This window comes from Chelonia mydas, chromosome 5 (assembly GCF_015237465.2).
Source record: "Chelonia mydas isolate rCheMyd1 chromosome 5, rCheMyd1.pri.v2, whole genome shotgun sequence".
In the NCBI taxonomy this organism is placed as follows: Eukaryota; Metazoa; Chordata; order Testudines; family Cheloniidae; genus Chelonia; species Chelonia mydas.
In genome coordinates, this window is record NC_051245.2 from 79,406,297 (window position 1) to 79,429,590 (window position 23,294).

Consider the following 23,294-nt stretch of genomic DNA (forward strand, 5'->3'; position numbering starts at 1 on the left):
TTTGCATTACAGTAGCACCAAGAAGCTCCAGTCAAGGACCTGGACCCCATTGTGCTAGGCACTGTACAAATATAATGCACAAACACGATCCCTGCCCCTTGTCATTTAACTTGTTTTAACCTAACAGCACTCTGACCTGCAATGACATACACACTACAAATAGTCCCATTGACTTCACTGGACTAATCACAGTGTATAAAGTCAAGGAAGTGCACAGGCTTCCATCTTGGAAAGTCTAAGATAACACTGGTAACCATGCACACAAGGCCTTAACCTGTAAGCTCTTCTAAGGCAGGGACTGTGTCTTCTTTGCGTAATGCCTAGTAGAAAGTGGCTACCATCTTAACTAGGGCCTAGAAATTATTACTACTGTACAACAGAGATGAGTATTTGTTAAAATTAGACTGTATAGTATTATAACTTAATAAATAATAAAAACAATAATGCTTGGTAGTTACATTGCACTATTCATACCTAAAACCTCGAGTGCTTTCAAAGGTAAGTATCATTGGGCAAAATTACTGAGGCACTTTTGAAAATTTTATTCAGTGATGCTCACTTTTTTAAAGAGCTTGGAGTTCTCTGGATAAGAAGCATGATGTAAGTACCTATATTCCTCACCTGCAAAAGTGCAGTTAATGGATAAAATTTTAAGAGCACCTAAGTGTGAAAGTTACTTAGGAACGTTTGAAAATTTTATCCATTATTCCCATTTTTGCAAGGGAAAATGAGGCACAGAAAAGTGAAGTGATTTGCCAAAGGTCACCAGTGATGGCTTGATTCTGGTCCCATTGACCTCACTGATGCAGGAACAGGCACCGAGTCAGTGGCAGAGCTGGGAACAAAACTGAGGTCTCTTGATTCCGAGATCCATGGCCTATGCATCACCTTTGAGAATAAGATGGAGACCTTCTTCAACAATAAGATTGTTAGAGAATAAGCTTATGAAGTAATTTGCCAGATATTTTCATAGTCTGTTTATTGTCATACGCTAAATTATTGTAAGTACTTTTTCATATTAGCACCTTTTGTAAGAAAATTTTTAAAAATGCTTACTGCTGTTTACAGGGGGACAAGTCTCACAGGGGATTCCCCAGGCCTTCCCCAAAGAGCAGCAGCATGAGGAGCGACTGACTCCAACGCCGATTTCAGTGTTGCAGGATAGGCTGCCATCCCCTCGGGGTCCATATTTCAGGTAACAATTGCCAACACGATTATCTACATGTAAAACACATTCAGCTATAATTGCACTTTCCAGCCTGGATGAAGAAACAATCATATTAAAGCTTGCTACTAATGGATGGAAAGCCCCGGCTGCTGTATCTTTCTGAGCTACCGGTAAGGTAAAAAAGCTAATGCACATTAATACTCAGGGGTACCAAGAGTAATGAAGGTGATGGTCAATATAGCTGCTGCTTCTTCTTAAAGGTTCTTAAACACCAGTTTGCATGTCTTCAAAATTCACAGCATATACTGGTATAGCACTTTTACTATTCCCAGTATTTTAATATGGGGAATGGAAAATTTCTTACCAAAGTTTTCTTTTTGTTAGTAGCTCCTCCCCCTTATGCTCCATGAATGGCAATGATTCTTCCCTGTGGAATTCAGAGGAGGGCCAGTGTTGCTCTTGAGGGCAGGAATACAGGACGCAACCCTACCCTTCACCTCAAGCCACCAGAAGAGTGCTTCAAACTCTTTCGAAACTCTTCAACAATTGGTTATTGGCAGCAAGACAACAATCTGAAACTGCATTAATTAACTTTAAGGGAATTTTGTGTATTAGTAGTGTTCCTTTAGACTTTAAAAAAAAATTGTTACTAACTATAGCTTGGCCATTAAAACAACTAGGGTTAGTAGAATTAGGAAGGAAACTGCTAATAGAAAGAAAATTATGGTAAAAAATTTTCCATTCTGCTGCGTAGATTCTCCCCTCATTCTTCACTAAGGGGAAACAGCAAGTAGTGAATCAGAGTAGGGAAGGAAGAGATCAAACAATCATCATCATTACTATTTATTATTTCAGTAGAATAATAGACAAATGTAAATTCCCTTCATATAAGTTTTATAATTTTAAATAATTTTTTGGGCATTGGCCCATGATGCACTTTACCACTAAAGGATTACTCTACGGAGAAATAGAAATCCACTTTATAGAAGTTGGTAAAAGCATTGTATGAGGATCACAATACTGTTCAGCAAATTTTCTCTGATAAGGCCGAGACTATTCCTCTTTGTGTTACCGCTAGAGACCTTGCAGATGAAGTCTTGACTGTCTCATGGAACAGTTTCCCAGATGTCTAAATAAATTGAATTTTCTGGTTCAGTCCTGTCTAGATACCAAAACTGTATCAATCACCCTAACAGACAATTCCCATTGAATTACACTTCATTTTTAGTGCTTAAAATTTCAATCAAAGATGGTCTCAGCATCTCAGGATGAAGAATGGGCCCCTGATTCAGTTGGTCTAATCTTTTCTCCAGGTGCTTTGGCTGGCATTATTGAGTCCAAAAATTAGTGCGGATTTATCAGGTTCTTTCATGGTTATCATGGTTCTTTTTTTCTTATTTTTGGTTTCAGATTACCCTTCACATGAACTGCCTTGCAAAACACAAGATTCTTCTCTGTCAAAGACATTATTTCCATTGCTTCTGAGAAGAGCTTTGAATTATGGCTCATCCCTGGTTTTTGTTCAGACACACCAATGGTGGTGCTGTTGAATAGAACCGGAAAGTGGTATCCTTTGAGGCAATTTGTGGACATTTTACAGCACAAACTGTGCATTTAAGAAGGATGATGCTTTCCTTTTCTTGGTCCCATAACTCCTGTTATTTGTCTTCCAGTTACACTCCCCATCCTGTAAGGCTTGCTTCCACAGTGTGTATATGTAAGAGTTCAGAATACAAATTGGGTTAGGTTGCAGCACATCCTCTGGACTCATCTGCCTGTGATGACTTGGGTTGATTTTCTGCTGTATACAGGCATACAGATAGCTTCTGTGTAGCCACTGAGACTGGGGGCATTGCTCTTGCTGTAAATCACATTGACTGCCAAGAATTAATATTCTATACACTGCTGTGAAGATTGCCCAGAATTTGAACCCTGGACCTACCATACCCAAGGTGAGAATCACACCCTTAAACCAATGAGCCATTTGGTGGCCACCAAGTAAATCTTTCTTACAGGGAATCTTTTTGACTATATTCAAAAGGTGAGAATTAAAAATATTTGTGTAGAGTACCCTCTCTCATATGGTCTATGGGATCTTTTGGGGGAAAAAACCCTTCTGAAAGGTGAACAATGTATTTTTCTGATGAGATTAGGCCTGTACTGATTTTTGCTATCTGTGCTAGTTCCCACAGTTCATGAAAATTCTATATGTTTTCTTTAATGTTAGTTTTATCCTCCAGTTCCCATTCAGATCCTATGATGTCCTCAAAGATCAAGAGCATGGGAAACATTGTATCCAACTTTATTTGGAGAGGAAGATATTTTTCCTTAGTTTTGAGAACTTCTTCCTCTGTTTGGTCTGTTTATGGGTATTATCTTGCAGGTTATAGTATCACAGTACTTAGGTGGAGAAAGCTCTCCTGAGTGTCCACCTTTAGAGTTCATGGTATGAATCAGATAGCTAATCCTCCAGGAGAAGAGCTGCTGGAGAAGGAAAATGAGGAAGGATGATGATGATGATTTTATATTATTAGTGAATTTCGAATGAACTATTGCTTCTCCACCCCAAAGGGCTATCCTTGTTTTAAAAAGTGCTTCCAGTAGTAGCACACTGATCTAATTTTACCCATGCAAAAGGATTTCTCACTTACCCTTCTGTAATCCTACACAGGTGCAGCTACATAGGAAATTAAGTTCTTAGGTACTTCTGGTCTGGGTACAAACTCCCTGGAGTGTTCTTTTCACTATAACCAGCAGTCCAGACTGTTGAGGGAGGCCAGGGAGAGATTCATTCCCGCCTCTGAGAGTTGGAGCCCTTGTACCAGAAAAGTGAGGATATGTGCAATTCCCTGTCTGCTGATGCCTGAGACAGAGCTTCAAAGAAGTAGCAGACTGCAGTCAGAGTTGCTTCTTCTCTTCTCTGCACACCCAGACATGCTGCAGGCTGTGGGAGAGGCAGTGAGTCTGACAGAAAATACTGTGAAAAGGTCTTTGTGCAGGAGAAAAGACCCAGCAAACGCTTCCTCAGAGTGGGAATGAAAAAGATTTAAAAACTTTGACTTTTCTCCCATTTGCTCTTTAAAGTTACAAGTTAGCTATTCAGTCGGGGGTGTTGGCTTCTGGGTTTTTTTTGGGTGGTAGGGTGCACGGGGGACTCTGGAGTTACCCCTGAACAGGCTGTATAGGTCCTCCTCCCCTTTGAAAATGTTTCTGGATAAATCCTGGAGCTTTTACTCAAGTTTCCCATGCCAGAGCTGTGGTTCCAGAGGAGGGCTGAGCCCCAGAACACAGATCCAACTGAAAGCCCCGTGTTCTGGCAGATTGAGAGTCAGCTGGCAACTGGCAGGGCAGGACTCACCCTCAGAAGCTTCTGAAAAGCTGCCTGACAGAAGCCTCTGGCTGTGGGAGGCCAGAGGTATCCTAGTAGAAATGTGCTGCACCAGAGGACCCAGAAGATTAGATTCTCAGTGCTCCAGTGAGTCCTCTGCTCACGAGATGGAAAGGGGAACTAGATGCTGAAATTAGATTTCAACAGCTCAAAAAATGAATAAAAATTGAGTCTGGAATTTTCAAAATAAACTAGTGGAGTCAGGCAACCAAATCTGACAGAAATTCAAAGGGAGTTGGGTACCTAACTTTCTTAGGTACCTTTGAAAATCGCAGCCTGAAACTGTAAAATAAATTGGTTGGGATAAGCTGAGCTGCCAACTTGTTCTGCTGGTGGCCTGGTACCCTGAGCAATGACAGTGAGCCCCTTTGAATTCTACAGGGAAAAGTAGAACGAGGGAAGAGCTGAGCAGCAGAATCCATTCCGACAGAATTTCACATTTCTTTAACAAAAGTTTTAAACAGGTTTTATTTATTTGACTTAGACCAATAGCAAACATCGTAATCATTTTTTAAAATTACTATAGATACAAATTTTTTTTAAAAAATCCCAAGACATCCCCAGAAAGCAAAGTGAAGAGGCCTTTGGTGGCATTTCCAATCTGAAAGGTTAAATGATTTGCCCAAGTTCACACAACAAGTCTGTGACACCCATTACACTAGCACCTAAACTGCTTGACTTCCAGTAAATATTGTAATCAGAAGACTATCTTTCTATATCATGTTGCAAAGGGACAAGTAAACTTAAGCTTACTTTAAGCCAGAGTAAAGCAGAGAGAATTACACAAACTGCACTGAAGTGTGTCTTTCACAGGTTGGTTTCAATCCAAATGGCTACTACATGCAGTTCTAATTCCGATATAGGTTTAAGCACACCAGTGAGCCAAGTCCTGAAAATCTACTTCAGCGGAAGTGTACATCAGCCCCATGAGAACTCTTGGATTTAAAACTCAATTACTAAAATCAAAAACATGGGTCCATCCAGAAAATGGAATCAGTAATGAAAATAACAAACACTCTGGTATATACAAAAAAATGTATTTTAAGAAAATGGACAATGTTTATAGTATTTAAAACTGGTAAATCTATATTTAGGAGCATGGTCTGATATCTAACATGACATAACAGATTCATATTTTCTGGACCAAAATCTGCCCTCATTGATTTTGAGCAGGATGCAAAACAAGGCAAAATGTGGCCCTCTATCTTTAGAAATGATCTAGTATCAGTACAAGAGGCCTCTGGATCTGCTGTCTCTTGTTCATACTTACGTGAAATAGTTTTCACTTACCCACACAACCTACTCCAGTTGGGTTCAGCTGGAAATCTGGTGGGCAGTTACACTCATACCTCCCAGGAGTATTCACACAGAGACCATTAACACAGTTAATGGGATCAGCGCACTCATCAATATCTAAAATGGGAAAGCTACATTTGTAATCTGTTGATTTAATGGAAGAACGATGTGGGGAACGATGTGAGGGTATGATTCAAATGAGAGAGAGAGAAAGATAAACCTCTTATTTTTAGCTGAAGTTGAAGCAATGACATTTCTAGAAACACTCAGGAACAATTTCTACACTTGCACATTTAATAGAAACATTACTTTTGTCCAGTTCTTAATTTAACCAAAATAACGTATAGCACTACATAGCAGAGCTCTGCATGGGATTGTTTTTTCAATCCTGTTTCTCCCACTTCCACACTGTTTCTTGCATTTTTATCCCACTCCCACCCGCAAAAACCATAGACCCCGTAAGAGGGACCGATTCCCTGAGGCTACTAAACAAAAAACAAAAGTGGTCAGTTAATATATAAATAGAATTCAGACACAATTTTTACAACTAAAAGAATAAAACAAATCTTGCTTAAACCATGTAAAAATACTTTAACTCCGTATAATAGACATCAAACCTCTTTCTAAACCTCACTTAAATTTAAGTATTGAAAGTTTTAAAGTGTTTTCCCGCAAATTACTGGTCTTTTTTTTTTGCCCACCTAATCCCTTCTACAACAAAATACATTTTACCCACTCCCGCTATTATGGCAGCAGGTCCTGCAGGACCCGCAGGATCCCAGTCCTGCTGGAGGCCTCTGCTATATAGCACTTTGTCCAATGGGGGAAGCAATGCATAATACCAATTTCTGCCAGAGGACATAATACAGCTTTAATTAACCAGGAAACCTGGTTAAACTGGAGACTGGATAAACTAGGTTATATAATTTCTAATACTCAGTAAATAAGGAAATGCTGGAAGTCCCGAAGTGTTTGAAAAAAAATTACAATGTTGTACGAGTTCTTTCTAATTATAGATCTCATCAAAATATTACTCTTAATATTAGTAGCATGTCTGAGAAATCCATATAAGGAGTATATCACAGTTGTATGATCACCAAACAGAGGTTTCAGAGTAGCAGCCGTGTTAGTCTGTATCCGCAAAAAGAAAAGGAGGACTTGTGGCACCTTAGAGACTAACAAATTTATTTGCTTATGCTCAAATAAATTTGTTAATAATAATTGAGGCAATCCAAGAAAATGGAACGTAAAATAAAATGAATGAGATAGGGTCCACTCTTACTTGAAGTATCTAAGCTGTATAGGACATGACAATGTGCGAATTATACTGTTATAACAGAATGATTGTGTCTGCCATGCACAATGGAGGGCTTTCCACACTCATTAAGTTGCACCATTGCAACACCTTTTTATATCGGACATTGTTGCTGCCTGCACCCTGCATCGCCTCCCTTTCCCCTTTTTAAAAAAAGTGTGAGTAAAAAAAAAAAAAAATCTTTTTATTATAAAACTTTGATTTCTGTGCCACTTCCAATACAAGAACAGTCTGGTCCAGACTTCTAAAAATAAACTGTAGAAGCTTTATCCATTCTCAGTTTTATGAAGCATTCATGTTACTCCTCCACACTTACAACTGCTCTTCCAATGCATCAAGGAACTTCCTTGTCTTCCTTCAAATCCCTCCTTAAAACTCACTTCTTTTGTTTAGTCTTTCATCATTGATCTTTTCAGAATCTGCTCAGAATCCCACTCTTACCCTAATACTTAAAGTGTTTGCATTGTGTCTGTCTAAACCGGAATAGACGAGCCTCATGGACCATGTTTAATTGTATGTCTGCAAAGCACCATGTATGTTTATAGAATTATGTTCCATACATTTTAATTAATAGTGAACATTTTAAAAAAAAAGTTTACTTCCTTAGTGCACATTTGTCCACATCCGGCAGTTATCAAACAGAGAACAAGTACCAGATTGAAAGAAGGATTGCTGAAACAGCTCAGCCAGGATTGAGGTCCACTACTAGAGATATTTTCTGAATCTTTATAATAAATCCAGCTAGTATCTTAATTAAATTCTATATGAATACTTAAGAACGACCACATTCATACTCTTTTATTCTTATTAAAAATGTGCGCGCGCGCACACACACACACGAATGTTTACACATACATGCTAACAAAAAATTCTGCTTGGGAGAAGTATGTAGGTTGAAGGAAAGGGTGACTAAGTCTGGAATATAGATGAAAGCATAGGAGAAAAACTTTTGTGGTTTTTTTTGGTACTTGTTTTCTTAAATACTATTCTTTGAGTTTGAATCTTTTAATTGTACATAGTTAAAAAGAGTTTAAAAATAGTTTAAAATGTACCCATTTAGTCACCAACTGATTTTACCATGTTCATCCAGCAGGGAAAACGGAAAGATAGATGAACTGGTACATTAAACACCTCTTTGAAAGACCTGCCACATTTCTGTATGGAATTGGCTATACCTGTACAGTTTCCTCCAGTTCTATCCAGTTCATAGCCATCATCGCAGATACAGTGAAACATGCCTGGTAAGTTATTGCAGGTTCCAAAAACACAAATGTTCTGGAAGGTGCATTCATCAATATCTGAAGGAATAGAGGAAGAGCGAGTAGTTACAAATCATCATAATAGTAGTGTCCACTATCTTAAGAACAACTAAAAACACTCAAAAACACATAAAACACTAATAGAATTTCTGGAAAAATCAGATGCACTGCTTGTATACTTTAAAAGTTAAAACATAGGAATTTTTGAAGAGTAGCTTTAAAGACACCACATCTCTTATTCCTGTCATATTTGTTATAATAATCTTCAGATATAAAGTGAACGTTCAGTATTTCTATTTGGCCAGAAAAGTTGTGCTATCAGGAATTAATCCCCCAGATTCCAAATGAAAAAGAAAGTTTTAAAATCGAAATACTATTAAATGACTTCTTAGAAATATACAAAAAAGAAAAAAGAAAAGAAAAGCACATCGTTAAACAAATACAAATTATAGGGATTGATCATTTGCCATTCTCCTAGTTTCCACATGTAGGTAAGCATGTGTGTAAAGTTCACCAAACTCCCCTTGAAAGAATGCAAAGTACACCAAGTAGAGAGCAGTAGGCTAACCACTCCCTAGTTCCTGAGCTGACATACCCATAGTGTTCCCATCTTTCCAGAAACACTATGGATATGTCTACACAGCAGCTGGACACTCGCGGCTGGCCTGTGCCCGCTGACTCAGGTTCATGGGGCTCGAGCTGCGGGGCTGTTTCATTGCTATGTAGACTTCTGGGTTTGGCCCTCCCACCTCACAGGGTCCTAGAGCCAGGCTCCAGGCCAAGCCAGGAAGTTTATACAGCAATGAAACAGCCACACAAGCCTGTGTCGGCTGGCATGAACCAGCCGCAAGTGTCTAGCTGTCATGTATATAACCTCCAAGAGCAAACTGGAGACATGGACATAGGCTCCACCCAGTTTCATAAACACCTGGAAAATGGAGAAGGCAAATTAATGCAAGTCCAGGCTGTTTTAATATGTCTGCACGTGTGCCTCAGGGTGAATGAAAATTGAAAATTAAAAATAAAAAATAAAAATGAATTTAATTTAAATACAGGTTTATATTTTAAAATATACCTATTTAAAATTAAAGCTAAAATTGACAACCTATTTTAAGGCCTAACCTTAGTATAATTTATTAAAATAATTTAAACGGAATACAAAAATAATATTCAGTAGCACGTTTGCTGAAAAAGTTGATTTACGTATGTATATGGGGGTCTGCATGTGCAAAATTGTGGGTGCAATTTTAGAGAATGCGTTTAAAAATCTGGCCTTAGATGTCTCTTCAAGAGGTTTACACTTTCCAAGATGTCATGAGGTTCTACTAACATGTTTGTGTTTTAAAACAAGATCTAAAAAGTTTTGGAGCATTCAGGACACAGAAATCAGTCTAGAACAGAGTCCACATACACTTCTGTTATAGTAAGTGAGAGATGACATCAGACCACTACATGGAGTGGAATCACTGTCAGCTAAAAGTTATGTCTCAGACAATAGAGTACATACGACAGAGAGAAAGCGGGTAGAAGAAAAATTCCAAAGAGAAATTTTAGGATTGTTGTAACTTAAACACAGTAGTGAACAGCACAGTTCAAATTTCCTGTATACATTTATTAAATAGAGTGGTGATCAGCATAGTTTATATTTCCTGTATAAATGTATTAAATAGAACAGTGGTCAGCAGAGTTTTTCCACAAACTGTTCACTTAGACAAAAACAAGAGAAATGAATAAGGAAAACAAACTTGTTGAGCCAAACCTCTACTCCAGGTTTCTTGGCTCAAGACCAGGAAAACTTCATAAGAGATGAAAGCTACCTTCACCATAATTCATGCAGCAACATAATCCTTGCTGGAGAAGCATATGAAGCATGTTATGTGTATTCTGCTTCCAGGCTGAGGTTCTTCCAGCACTTCTTGTGGTTTCCTTCAGCACAGCCAATCCAAACTCAGAAAACAAGGTTGAAGTACTGGTAACTTACCTTGGCAAGATTTGCTGTCTGAAGCTGGAGTGAATCCCATTTCACACTCACATCGATATGCACCAGGGACATTCAGGCACTGTCCATTCTCACACAGATTAACATTTTCTGCACACTCATCAATATCTGCAGGAGAAGAGGTAAGCAGCCATTAAATTTCTGTGATGTATTTTATAATCCAAGTGTGAGTCTGTTTCTTCCCATTCATCATTCAAATAAATTCTGTTCAACATTTGTTGATATAAAGCAAAGCAGATACACCATTCAAAGACAGAATATAAAAGAATGTAGAAAAACAAAAGGTAACAACTATTTCCAATATCTTTTGCCCCATTGGGTCTCCATGTAAGCACATTTTCATTAATAGATTTTCCCATACTGTATCTAATTTTGAACCAATGTAAGTTTTCCAGACCCAATAGTGGCAAGTTCTGACAAACAATAAGGTGGATATTTTATTTCTGAAGTCATAAACGTGTATCATAAAATACACTGATGAAATATTTATTCAGATAAGACACTTCTAGAGGCAAATTTTCAAAATGAAAAATCTCTATTTATGCAAATGTAAATTGTCTTTTCCACACGATTTTTTAACCCTATTAACTGTGTGAGCAAATGATACGTACACAAACACTATTTGCATATACAAACTGAAAACCAGTGGGGTCTGTGGGTTTAAACTATCATTTCAGGGCATATATCATAGTATGCTAATTTTTGCAGGTGTTCTTTCAGTATTTGGCCTTTCAAATGTTACTGTTTTGCTAGCATCATTTTGATTTATAAACATTTCATATATATCGGAATGTTGTTCAAGAGTGCAGTCAGTGTAACCACATGAAAAATGACTCAGATCACCCAGACTAAGTAAACCCAGATACTAAATCCGACTTACTCGTTCTATTCATTAATGCTTAGCTCTCAAAATTATGAAAACAAAATATTAAAATACTAGTTTTTAAAATATATGAGAATGACCCAGAATAAAGCATATAAACAGAATGGGGGGAACATTGATTTAAGACCACATATTTATCAACTACAACTACATCTACTACAATTAAAAGAATATTTTAATGATTTTGCACTTATGAAGTCAACAACTGACCATAATAAACAGAAAGAAGACAGTGTCTATTTAGGATGGAAGTAAATTTGGGTCTATATTTAAGTTAGTTGAAAAGTATAGCATGCAGTAACATTACTTTCTAGCCGTTATAGCATATTCTACACATCACAGAATCATGGGACTGGAAAGGAGCTCGAGATGTCATCTAGTCTAGTCCCCTACACTCATGGCAGGACAAAATACGCTAGTACTTAAAAGAAAACAGATGTTACTGCAGGTCTATATTATGCATGGAAGGGGTGACAAAACTGTAATCATGCAAACGTAGAATCTCATCAGTGTTTATATATAAAATCAGGATAATCTTCAATACTTCAGATGATTTTCAGTTACCATATGAGAAAAAGTTCATTCTTAAAACTGAAATTCAAAGCCAACTATTAGCAAATGCAACGGAACAAACATGATATATTTTTCAATTCTAACCTGACTTAAAAAAAACCTTTTCATATGATAATCATCAAATCCTCCCCATACTGGCATATTGAAGAGAAAACAGATGCTGCCCTTCGCAGCCCCTGCTACAGGGATCCTGCCAACAGGGACAGGATGTGTAATGGGGAGCTGGAGCTGTGTGTGCTCCTGGATAGAGAGTTTACTGGTGACAGCAGGCTGATGGGCGGGGAGGAGGAGGAGGGTAGGGTAGACAAGAACACTAGCCAATCAGCCATCTGCAGATTTGGTACACAAGCTGAAGTGAGAGCCAGGAGTCTCTACTAGTGTAACGCCAACAGACCGCAGTCATTGACAGGCAGGATCGAACCGGGAACTTAGTGCATGAGCCTCTACTGCATGAGCTAAAAGCCAACTGGCTATTAGTTAAGGCTATAGAGCAGACTCATTTTATCTCTCTCTTTACATGGTCTCAGTGCCGCTAGATGGGACAGAACACCACACGCAGGAGGTATGTGGCTCACACTAGCAAGTTTCTTGAATGATCTGGAGGGATCTTGACCTGCATCTTGTATGGCAGAGGCTCTTACAATCTTCTCTCCACCTTTGGGAGTTAGTCCTAATTTTGCAAAGCTTCTAAAAAATGGAAAAAAATCAGTATCCACACTACCCTTACAGGAAACTTCTTAGATCTTCCTTACCAGAACAAGTGAATCCATCTCCAGTGAATCCCTCAGCACAGGCACAACGGTATGACCCAGGAGTGTTCACACATTGAGCATTCACACTACATTTGTGGGTTCCATTAGAACATTCATCAAGATCTGTACAGCAGAAGAAAACCAAGACATTAGAAAGAGTAAAACTGTATATTTATAGCAGGTAATATGCTGCACGCGCAATTAATCTGTTAGCTGATACACAGCAAAAACCACAAAGTTGATTACAATAGCCAGGAGGGCACCTGTACTAATGCTGTACACCAGTAGGAGATACTTGGTTAATATACAATTGATTTAATTTAAAATTTTCCTCTTATAATAAAGTTTATATGCATGAATGAAGTGGTTCCAAGCACAAGCTACTGCAGTTCAAATGACACATACCCTAAATAACTTGAATTTTGGTACTTTGTTGAGAAGTTGGAATCAAAACAGTGCTTAAAACCTGGAGAATGCTGCATACGTGCTACTAAACTAACACCACACCATGCTACAGGTACTGACTCCTACTAACTATTTACACTAACTAAGTCCCAGCCAGTAGCTGTGATGCAGGTAATAAACCATGAGGAGAGAACTACACAAGGAGCTTTGACTTAGGCTACTGGCAGTAAGGAGGAACTAAGGGGAGTCAGGGCGGCACTGCTGTTACATAGGGAGGGGCCTTGAGGAGGAGCAGGGTGCATGTGCCACCTTGGTGGAAACTGTTGCAGGAAAAAAGTATCTGGCTAGTGGAGCACACATCTGCAACTCAAAGAACAACAATTCTTTCCGATGCAATGAAACCTCAGACGATAATTTGCACAAAAAAGCTTGCAGGGGAGAGGCTTTCCCTTCTTCTCAGTAATGGCTTAACCGCAGTGAGCTTTCGGGGCAGTTTTACAAAGGTATTTAGCCACCGTAAGACACTGATAGTCACCTGAGCAAGATTTACAAAAGCACCTATGCGGGTGAAAATCAGTGGAATTTAGGCGCCTAATTCATTAAGGGGCTTCTATAAATCAGACTTAGTGCTTATCTGCATCCACTGATGCCTAATACCTTTGTAAATCTAGCATGTAGTGCTGTCTTATAATAGTAAGAGCTATCTTTTAAATAAATAATAAAATAAAATAATACCTAGTTCTTATACAGCAATTTTCACCCATAAATCTTAAAGTGCTTTGCAAAAGAGGCCAGTACCATTAGCCTCATTTTACAGATGGGGAAACTGATGCACAGAGAACTGAAGTGACTTGCCCAAGATGACTCAGCACCAGTGGCAGAGACAGAAAAAGAACAATAAGAGATGGGTTTTAAGTTTCCTTTCACTTACAGAAACTGATCTTCTTTGAGTCACTGGGCCATAATCTCACAACATTTTGTTTCTTCCATTTGTTTTTAATGAACTTAACGTTTTACACATCTTGACATCTACTCGTAAGCTTTGGAAAAAATATTAAATTCATCCTCCATTCTATAATTGATTGAATTTAGCTTACAAATGCTGGACATGCATCAAAAGATGTCTGCACTAAAGTGTTCCATTTCTTTCCAATATTGTAAGCCAACATAAGTATTCTGACTTGAATCATTTCATATTAAGTTTTTTAAAGTAAACTGCTAGACAGACAAGAGTTTGTGATGAAAGCAAACTTTTTTCTTCACAGAACAAAAAATAAATAAATGAAATACAAGAATCCTATTTCTCTATCTGCCCATAGATCTTTACATGTGAAGGAATAAAATGATTTTTTTCAAACAGTCAAGTAAGTCCAATTTAAAAACTTTTCAGCCAAACAAATGCATCAGTAATTACACACTCACCAATACATTTAATGCCATTCCCCATCCATCCCTCTCTGCAGCTGCATTTGAAGCTTCCTGGGACATTAACACATGAGGCATGCATGTCGCAGTTGTGGGCACCAATCTCACACTCATCCACATCTAACAAGGCAAAAAAAATTGATCAATAAAAGTTCAATGCCAAGGCTACTGGAAATTTGACTTGTGATGTTTTTCCAACATACTGCATATGTCGGTTGCATAGTTTCAAAATAAAAATACTGTATAATGATTTAAGCAGGTTGTTTTATATTTATAGTTTGTGTTACTGGAAAGTATATATAGTCTATTTTATTTCCAGGTTTTTCTTTATCTGCAAATACATATTAAAACTGGGTTTGTTATTTCCTACAATATCAGGTTTTTATTTGATATTCATGTAATCTTACATAAATGTTATTTATTTGTATTTGTTTAAAAATGTGCCCATCAGAGCTCTGAGCATACATGCAAATCTTACTCATAAAAAGGATTTGACATTTATGCAAAAAATCCCAAAAGGCCAAGTTATAGGAAAAAAAATATTTAGTTCCTGGAAGTGGGTGACGGCTGTGGAATATACAGAAAAGTATTTACTACACTCCGCTAGAAAAAAAGAGACAAAAATATGTAAAATGGTCCGTATTAATAGCACTTGTGAGGATCTAAGACCATATGTTACTCTTGTTAGACTCAAATAATTGATAAATAGGAGAAAAACAAATATCTTTAAAAACAGAAATCATTCAAATATAACAAAAATGTACATTCCAGAAGATCTCTGTTTCTCAGTTTTATATATACCATAATAATGTCAGTCTTGCATACTACAATAAAACCAAACATTGCAAAAAACAGTAAGTAAAAGAGCAAACTGAAATTTCTATTTGATACAATAACTCAGGGAAACCCTCCTCTTTTGTGAACAAAACTTTGCTTCCATTTAGTATCTATTGCCAACTTTCCTAAGAAGTACAGTTTTGGAGATATCCAGTTGCCTGCTATGCAGCTATGGACAGCCCCATTTGCAGTAGAAAGGATGATGTTTAGCAGCAGAAAAATGGAGGGTAAGATGGGTGGGTGTCATGGAAGCCTCCAGCATGACAATGCATAGAGAGTAGGATGAGAGTCATTAGGCTGAAATAGCATCCATCAAGCAATGTAGCATAGTAGCTGCTCTGTGGCCAGGGGAAGGATTTTCTTCCACTACTGGATTTGTAGAATATGAGCCTGTTTTACTTTAATACTGTACAGTTGCTAGGATGGTTCAACAAAGGACTGCATGTGGTTTCACTTTCTGTTCTTTACCTTCTTTTATTCTCTCTCCTTTTACCTTATTCTTGCTATTTCGATTTACTTGATGTAGAATTTTTCTCTAAAACTAATGCATGTATGCATCTCAGAAATATACATACACATATATATATGTGAAATCCATCTAGGAGCTGCCCACTGTGACAAAGACTAAAACTTTGAAGATAAAATATAACAATTATAATGCATAACACAAATGCTGGAAATATTCTGTACCTGTGCATCCAGTTGTTCCCTTCTTGACTGAATATCCTAGCTGACAGTGGCAAATGAAGGATCCCTTGGTGTTCTCACACTCTCCAAACATACAGATGTTGGAATTCAAGTCACATTCATTCACATCTGCAGATATAGTTTAATTATTACTTGAATATTACAGCCATTTAAGAGCATTATCTATTTTGGGGAAATATTTTCACCCTTCAGGTGAATTTAATCAAAGTCAGAAGTAATCAATAATTCTATTAGTAAAATATTCAAGATTTACTTGAGATTTGACAGGTAATATTAGTCTTCAACACACTACGTTTCAACCGTTCCTCACTTCATTTCTGCAATTCTCTAAAGAGGTAGAGATGATACTCTTGCACAATTACATTAGCATTTTCAAAATGGATAAAAAGAGTTGAATATTTAACTATGAAGTGTATTATTTGTTAAAAGAATAATGTAAAATCAATTTAAAAACACTCAGACATGAACATCATACTGTAACAGTGCTATTAAGACTTTCTTCCAGAGAACAATTTATGTAACAAATGTAGCCCTATTTGTAGTCTTGAATTATCTGCAAACTGACTTCAATTTTCACAGGTTTCTTCATCATTTAAAATTTTGATGAATGACATATGTGAAAATGTATTTTAGGCCTGAGAGTGTCACCAGAAAAAATAAAACTAAAATAATAATTGAAACATAAGTAAAATCTAAATGAAAGCATTTACCCCTGATTAAAATGTGGCTTATAACTATAAGGTACAGCAAATCCTCTATATTAGGACAAGCATTAAAATCAGGTAAATGGCAAACAGTCAAATGAGGAAATTCATAAAGATGCCGTGATTCATATTACTAAACAATTCAGTAATGTTAGGGGAGATGGAACTTTCCAAATATATTGCCCAATATTTTTATACCTCCTTTTAAATGAAATGGTAACACTAGGGTATGCCAATGAAGAGAATTACTATGGTGAGAATAAAAAGGCATTGCTGGTGATTTCTCTGTTTTCGTTTTGAAAGAAATAAAATAAGTATAAATTACAATAGGCACAATTTTAAATAGAGGTGGTGGGAGAGAAGTTGGAAGTGAACTGGCCAGTAAGATTTCCAGGGATTTTCAGATGTATCCCTGTAGTTCTGATCTGTTGGGACTTCAATGCAGGACTTCTTTTGCATTTTCCAGGGTCTCAGTGGAGGAGTCCCAATCAGAGAGGATTGAAGAGGGGGTCCTAATATGTCTAGGGAACTCCCATGGGTTGGGAGCAGTTGTGGCAAAGATTTCCTATTTGGTCTTCATAAAGGGTTTCCACATAGATTTAATACCTGGTTAGGTTTCAGTCCCTTTCTTCAGTGACCTATTTATTGTTTTCCCAAGCAAAGAGAGAAAAGTATACAAAAAGCAGTACTAGCAATCATCTGGTTAAGGGTTCAGACTGGGGGGTCCTATGGCAGCTGCTAGGAGGGCCCTTTCCAACCCAGAGTGGCTCCATGGGGCCGGCCTGCAGTCTCCAGTTCTGCTTGCCAGAGATTATCCTCTCTCCTGACTCTCCCCACGCCCCCCTCATGGCTGAGCTCTCCTTTATATTCCAGATGAGAGTGTGGGACAATCCTGAGGTGTGGATCAGCTGCATCATCTGATTCCCAGCACCTGTCTGTGTGGCTTCTCTCTGGGGTAGGGTCAGCTGCTCCCTGCCTCCCTCCTGGGTTATTAAAGGAGCAGATCGCCCTGTTATAGAGCTATTGTCACTGATACTTTTCATCTATTTTCCTCTCTCGGAAGGCTAGCATATGTATAAAATGAAGGCTACTAAGACTCTGCATATCAAAACACGCCATCACGATCTTCCTTATTGTTACAATTCAATCAAACTGAATAAATAAATTCACTACAAAATCCCTCATGATTGCTTAGTATAAGTTTCAGTAGTTCAGTTAATGGAATACATAGGCAACCTTAACTCCAGCATCACCTAAATTTTAAGTGCATAACTTTGTACCCTTAAATCTTCACAGGTTTTCTGTATGTATTTTATGAACGTGTGTATTCCCCCCGCCCCACCTTCCTATCAAAAAAAACTGGAAAGAACTGTTAAAACAGAGTTAAATTTGAGAGTATACATCAGTAATTTAAGGGTAAAAAAATTAAGGGATGATGTAATTATCCCAAACCAAGCATTACAAACCCAGGAAGTTCAGCGTTAAGGTTACACTTTCAGGAAATTCAAATCTGTTACATTATGGAAATGATGAGTTAAAGCACCCAGACAGCCTTACCTCTGCCCGGTAGTGATACCGTGCAGTAATACTTAGATTATGAGTAAGGCATTTTAGTGTTAATGGACCCAAATTAGATTAATCTCACTTTTAAAGACTTTTAAAAAAATATTTTCTCTTCAGGGGAAAGCAGTTAAGGTTGTTTCTTAAGCAAAACTATAAATTTTTATTTTCAGCAATTTTTTCTTACACAATTTGATTCTGCTTGTAGTGATTCATCAGGAAATACACACAACAACATAACTGCTAAAATATAACTTGTAGGTACTTACCAATACAGGTTTTCATGTCCATAGAAGCCATGAAGCCATCATAACAAAGACAGCGATATTCTCCTGGAATATTAGTACACTGCCCACCATCGCAGATATCTGGGTTGTTTTCACATTCATCAATATCTGGAATGAACGCAGATCATTGTACAGCACATACAGATAAGGATCTGCTAAAATAATATGTTTTGTTTTGCTGCAAGATATGATGTAAGAATTTTTTAAAATGAAGTCTCATGAAAATACTACAATGTTGTTTTATCCCCTCGCTTACCTGCACATGTTCTCACATCTGGCATGAGAGCATAGCCATCACTGCAACTACATTCATAGCTGCCCTCTGAGTTAGTGCAGTGGGTGTCACAGCCTCCATTCATGATCACACATTCATCGATATCTGGGAAAATAATATTTGGACTACATTATTTGACAACTCTGTTTTCACAAGGAGAAGTCATCTTTGTTTGCCATTTTATTTAGCAAGGGAATTGTTTTAAAAAATGAGCTCATTTTGAATTTCTATTCTCACTTTATATCACTGATTTACAGCTTAGTTAGCCCTCCCTCCTTCATGACTCATTTTTATCTATGGAAGCAAGTGACTGTTTTTAGGCATTGTTTTTGTTGATATTTGTTGATTTTCTTGCTCTAATATTCAAAGAAAGTAAAGATGAGAACTTGAAAGGAAACAAGGTACCAGAAGACATTGTAGAAAGAAAATTTGAGAGACTCTAATAAGACCTCTAGGTGAAAGCATTGAACCATACCACAAATTTGTGTCAAAACCCTTCAGTTAGGTAACCTAACAGTATATGCATACTACCAATTATTATAACTCAGTAGTGCTATAAACAAAGGTTAAACTACAGGATCGCAGTTATAAAACACAGAAAGACTCTCCCATCAAAGTATTTACAGTGAAAGTGCTGCATTTAAAAAAAACTGTATGTACCACATGTGATGGGGAAGGGGATAATGGGGCAAATCAGTAACAAAAGCAGTGACATGGGACCCCTTGCTGTTTTTGATCAGTGAATAAAATTAACCACCATCTGGACTTTAGGTAAATCTTTTGAGATTTGACTGGATAAGTATCATGAGAATGCTTTTTCCTCACACTGTTGTGCAGAGGTTTTGCAGCATGGCAACACACTCTTCTTTCCTCTATATTTAAATTGAAATAATCTGCTCTTTTCATAACTCTTGGAGTAGAGAGGGTCCCAACAGTTGCTGCTTTGGATAGTGACAAAAGCTGGCTCTGACTGGTTTTAACAGGAAATTAAATGTAAAGAGAGATGACATAAAAGTATGAAGGTGGAGGCATTCAATACTTGCCAGTGCAGCCTTGTCTGTCTGGAGTGGCCTGGTATCCGGGGTTACAGGAACACTGATATGTTCCAATCATGTTCACACACTTGCCGTTTCTACAGAGATTATCACTCAATGAGCATTCATTTATATCTGAAAAAGAAGAATTGCTCAGTTCAATTACTTGCCATTCAAAAATGGCTGCTGGAATGCCAGAGCCACTAAGGAAGCATGGACGGAGACTATACTTTAAATTATCACTAGAAGTAACTACGTAACAAAACAACACTGCAACTGAGCAAGTGATATTTCATAGAAGAGGTGAAAAAGCAAAAATGTACTCCACGTACATGGAGAGGAGAGCTACATTTCCTAAAGGAACCAATTTTTGTGCAGTTTATTCTGTGCTTTTATGTATTTTAATTGAAAGTTGACAAGATTCTTTTATAATTTCTGTAAGTCCACTCCTGTGAAGTGCAGAACATTTCCTGCAAGGTGCTCTGTGCCCTCAATTCCCATTGAAGTCAATGGATGCTTAGTGTACTGAGGACTTTTCAGTGTCAAGCCCTGAGGTTTCAATTTGAAGGAATTCAGAAACAAGGAAGGACAGGAATGTGTAGATATTCCGGGAGCCACATCCTTGTCAGTCACAAGGAGCTTTTATACCACAGATACATGCCATCCTCAGGTAACAAACTCACCCACACAATCCTCACGTGATGGTGATAGCTCATGTCCCAAAGGACAGTCACATTGAAAGCTGCCTTCTGTGTTCACACAAGTGCCACCTCTGCAAAGGAGAGGGTTACGTTCACATTCATCTATGTCTGAAAGGAAACATGACAGGCATTTAAGGAACTTAATGAAGGGGGAAAGAAGGGAAAAGCAACTGTCAGCATCAGGAGGTAATTCAGAATCTGAGGCTCACAAAAAGGGTAAAATGAAGTAATTACTGCTCTTCTCCACCTCCTGTAATATGGTAAGCAATTAAATTGTACAGTAATGGCTCTTGAATGAGTTCTACTCTCCTGTTTTGTAAGAAATTACTATGAAGTTCAATCATTCAGAAGGAGATATTCTGAAAGGAACAGAAAGCAGGCAAAGACGATTTCTGTTTGAATGCTCACCAATCAGAGTATTAACCAAACAACATATTTAGGGTTCAGAGTAACAGCCGTGTTAGTCTGTATTTGCACAAAGAAAAGGAGTACTTGTGGCACCTTAGAGACTAACCAATTTATTTGAGCATAAGCTTTCGTGAGCTACAGCTCACTTCATCGGATGCTTATGCTCAAATAAATTGGTTAGTCTCTAAGGTGCCACAAGTACTCCTTTTTAACATATTTAGGTAAATTCAGTGTATGGATGGAACAGGTTAAAGAATACTTAGGAAAGTTAGATGGATTCAAATTGGCAGGAGCTGGTGAAATTCATCCTGTGGTGCTTAAGCAATTTCAGAACTGTTACCAATTATCTTTGAGAACTCCCAGAGGATAGATGAGGGCTAACATAATACCTATCTTGGGCGGGGGAGGAGAGGGACAGAAGAAGAGGGCCAGGGGAATTATAAGCCAGTCAGCCTAATTTGGATACCTGTAAAAATACTGGAACAAATTATCAAACAATTTGTGAGCATCTAGAAGATAATAGGGTAATAAGTAATAGACAGCATGGATTTGTCACGAACAAATCATGCCAAACCAACCTAATTTTCTTCTTTGACAGGGTTACTGGCCTAGTGGATGGGGGGCGGGGGGGGAGCCGTAGATGCCTATTTTGATTTTAGTAAGGCTTTTGACACAATCCTCCATGACATTCTCATAAGCAAACTCCAGGAATGTGGCCTAGATGAAATTACCATAAGGTGGGTGCATAGCTGGTTGAAAGACTGTACTCAAAGAGTAGTTATCAATGGTTTGCTCTCAAACCGGGAGGATGTATCTAGTGAGGTACAACAGGAGACAGTCCTTGGTCCACCAGTATTCAATATTTTAATTAATGACTTGGATAATGGAGGGGAGAGTATGCTTATAAGTCCGCAGATGACATCAAACTGGGACGGGTTGCAAGCACATTGGAGGACAGGATTAGAATTCAAACAACCTTGACAAATTAGAGAATTGGTCTGAAATCAGCAAGATGAAATTCAATAAAGACAAGGGCAAAGTACTTCACTTAGGAAATAAAAATCAATTGCGAAAAAGGCTAATATAATTCTCAGGAAAATTAAAAAGCAATGTTGTAAGTAAGACATGGGAGGTAATTGTTCCACTCCAGTAGGCACTGTTGAGGCCTCAGCTCGAGTACTGTATCCAGTTGTAGGCACCACACTTTGGGAAAGATGTGGACAATTGGACAGAGTCAAGAGAAGAGCAACAAAACTAATAACATGTTTAGAAAACCTGACCTGAGGAAAGATTTAAAAAACTGAGCATGTTTAGTCTTGAGAAAAGAAGACTGAGGGAGGACCTGATAACAGTCTTCAAATATGTTAAAGGCTGTTATAAAGAGGATGGTGATCAGTAGTTCCCTATGTCCACTGAAGGTAGGCCAAGAAATAACAGTCTTAATCTGGTGCAAGGGAGATTTAGGTTAGATATTAGGAAAAACTTTCTAACTATATGGATAGTTAAGCACTGAAATAGAATTTTAAGGGAGATTGTGGAACCCCATCATTGGAGGTTTTTAAGAACAGTTTAAACAAACACCTGCCAGGGATGGTCTAGTGGTACTTGGTCCTCCCTCAGTGTGGGGTACTGGACTAGATGACCTCATGAAGGCACTTCCAGATTTATATTTCTATGATTCCTTAATATGTGCATGTGCAAAAATGTGTGCAGGGAATTGTATACCTAATTCATGTAGACAATTACCATAACTGCATGCACAATACAGGTATTTGTACCGTTAACTGCACATCTGTGCATGGTTAGACCTGATTTATACATGCAGTCACAGTAACTATGGATACTAATTAAATGTGCATTAGTGCACATTGTTTAAAATATCAGGCTCCAAAATAGTAAATGGAAGGACTGCAATACATTCTGACAATGCTTACCCATGCAATTCTTCATCATCATAAATCCACTCTCATAGCCCTCGAAGCATTCACATTCAAAGCTGCCTGGAGTGTTGACACAGGTACCACTTCCACAGAGGTCCGGGGAGATACGACACTCATCAATGTCTATTTTACATTAAATGAAGAGAAAAAAAATCAAACAGTTTAAAGTGAATCCTGCTTTACATGCAAATGGAGAAGTGACTCATGCCAGTGAAATCTGAAGTGTACACATGGCCATTCAAATATTTCATTTAATATTTTAAAAGAATGATTCAGTGATAAATTGAGTCCTAGAAGATTTGGAACAAGGTGACTTCAGGAATCTAAGTTAGATCTGAAACCTTGTGACAAGTGGGTTTCCATCAGGTATCATTTTCG

At 37.9% G+C, this 23,294-nt stretch overlaps 1 protein-coding gene across 1 annotated transcript in view; it reads right to left on the minus strand.

Annotated features, from left to right (window-relative positions):
• The window catches only part of FBN2 (fibrillin 2), a 242,827-nt gene that overhangs the window by 71,518 nt on the left and 148,015 nt on the right, over positions 1 to 23,294 (minus strand). Inside the window, exons 26-37 of the mRNA XM_037901659.2 lie at positions 22,911 to 23,039; positions 20,551 to 20,676; positions 19,877 to 20,002; positions 18,816 to 18,938; positions 18,542 to 18,667; positions 15,991 to 16,116; positions 14,461 to 14,583; positions 12,634 to 12,756; positions 10,408 to 10,533; positions 8,343 to 8,465; positions 5,847 to 5,969; positions 1,057 to 1,218 (exon numbers count right to left, since the gene is read on the minus strand). Coding sequence (XP_037757587.1) covers positions 1,057 to 1,218; positions 5,847 to 5,969; positions 8,343 to 8,465; positions 10,408 to 10,533; positions 12,634 to 12,756; positions 14,461 to 14,583; positions 15,991 to 16,116; positions 18,542 to 18,667; positions 18,816 to 18,938; positions 19,877 to 20,002; positions 20,551 to 20,676; positions 22,911 to 23,039 — 1,536 coding nt within the window. The remainder of the gene's footprint in view (positions 1 to 1,056; positions 1,219 to 5,846; positions 5,970 to 8,342; positions 8,466 to 10,407; positions 10,534 to 12,633; positions 12,757 to 14,460; positions 14,584 to 15,990; positions 16,117 to 18,541; positions 18,668 to 18,815; positions 18,939 to 19,876; positions 20,003 to 20,550; positions 20,677 to 22,910; positions 23,040 to 23,294) is intronic.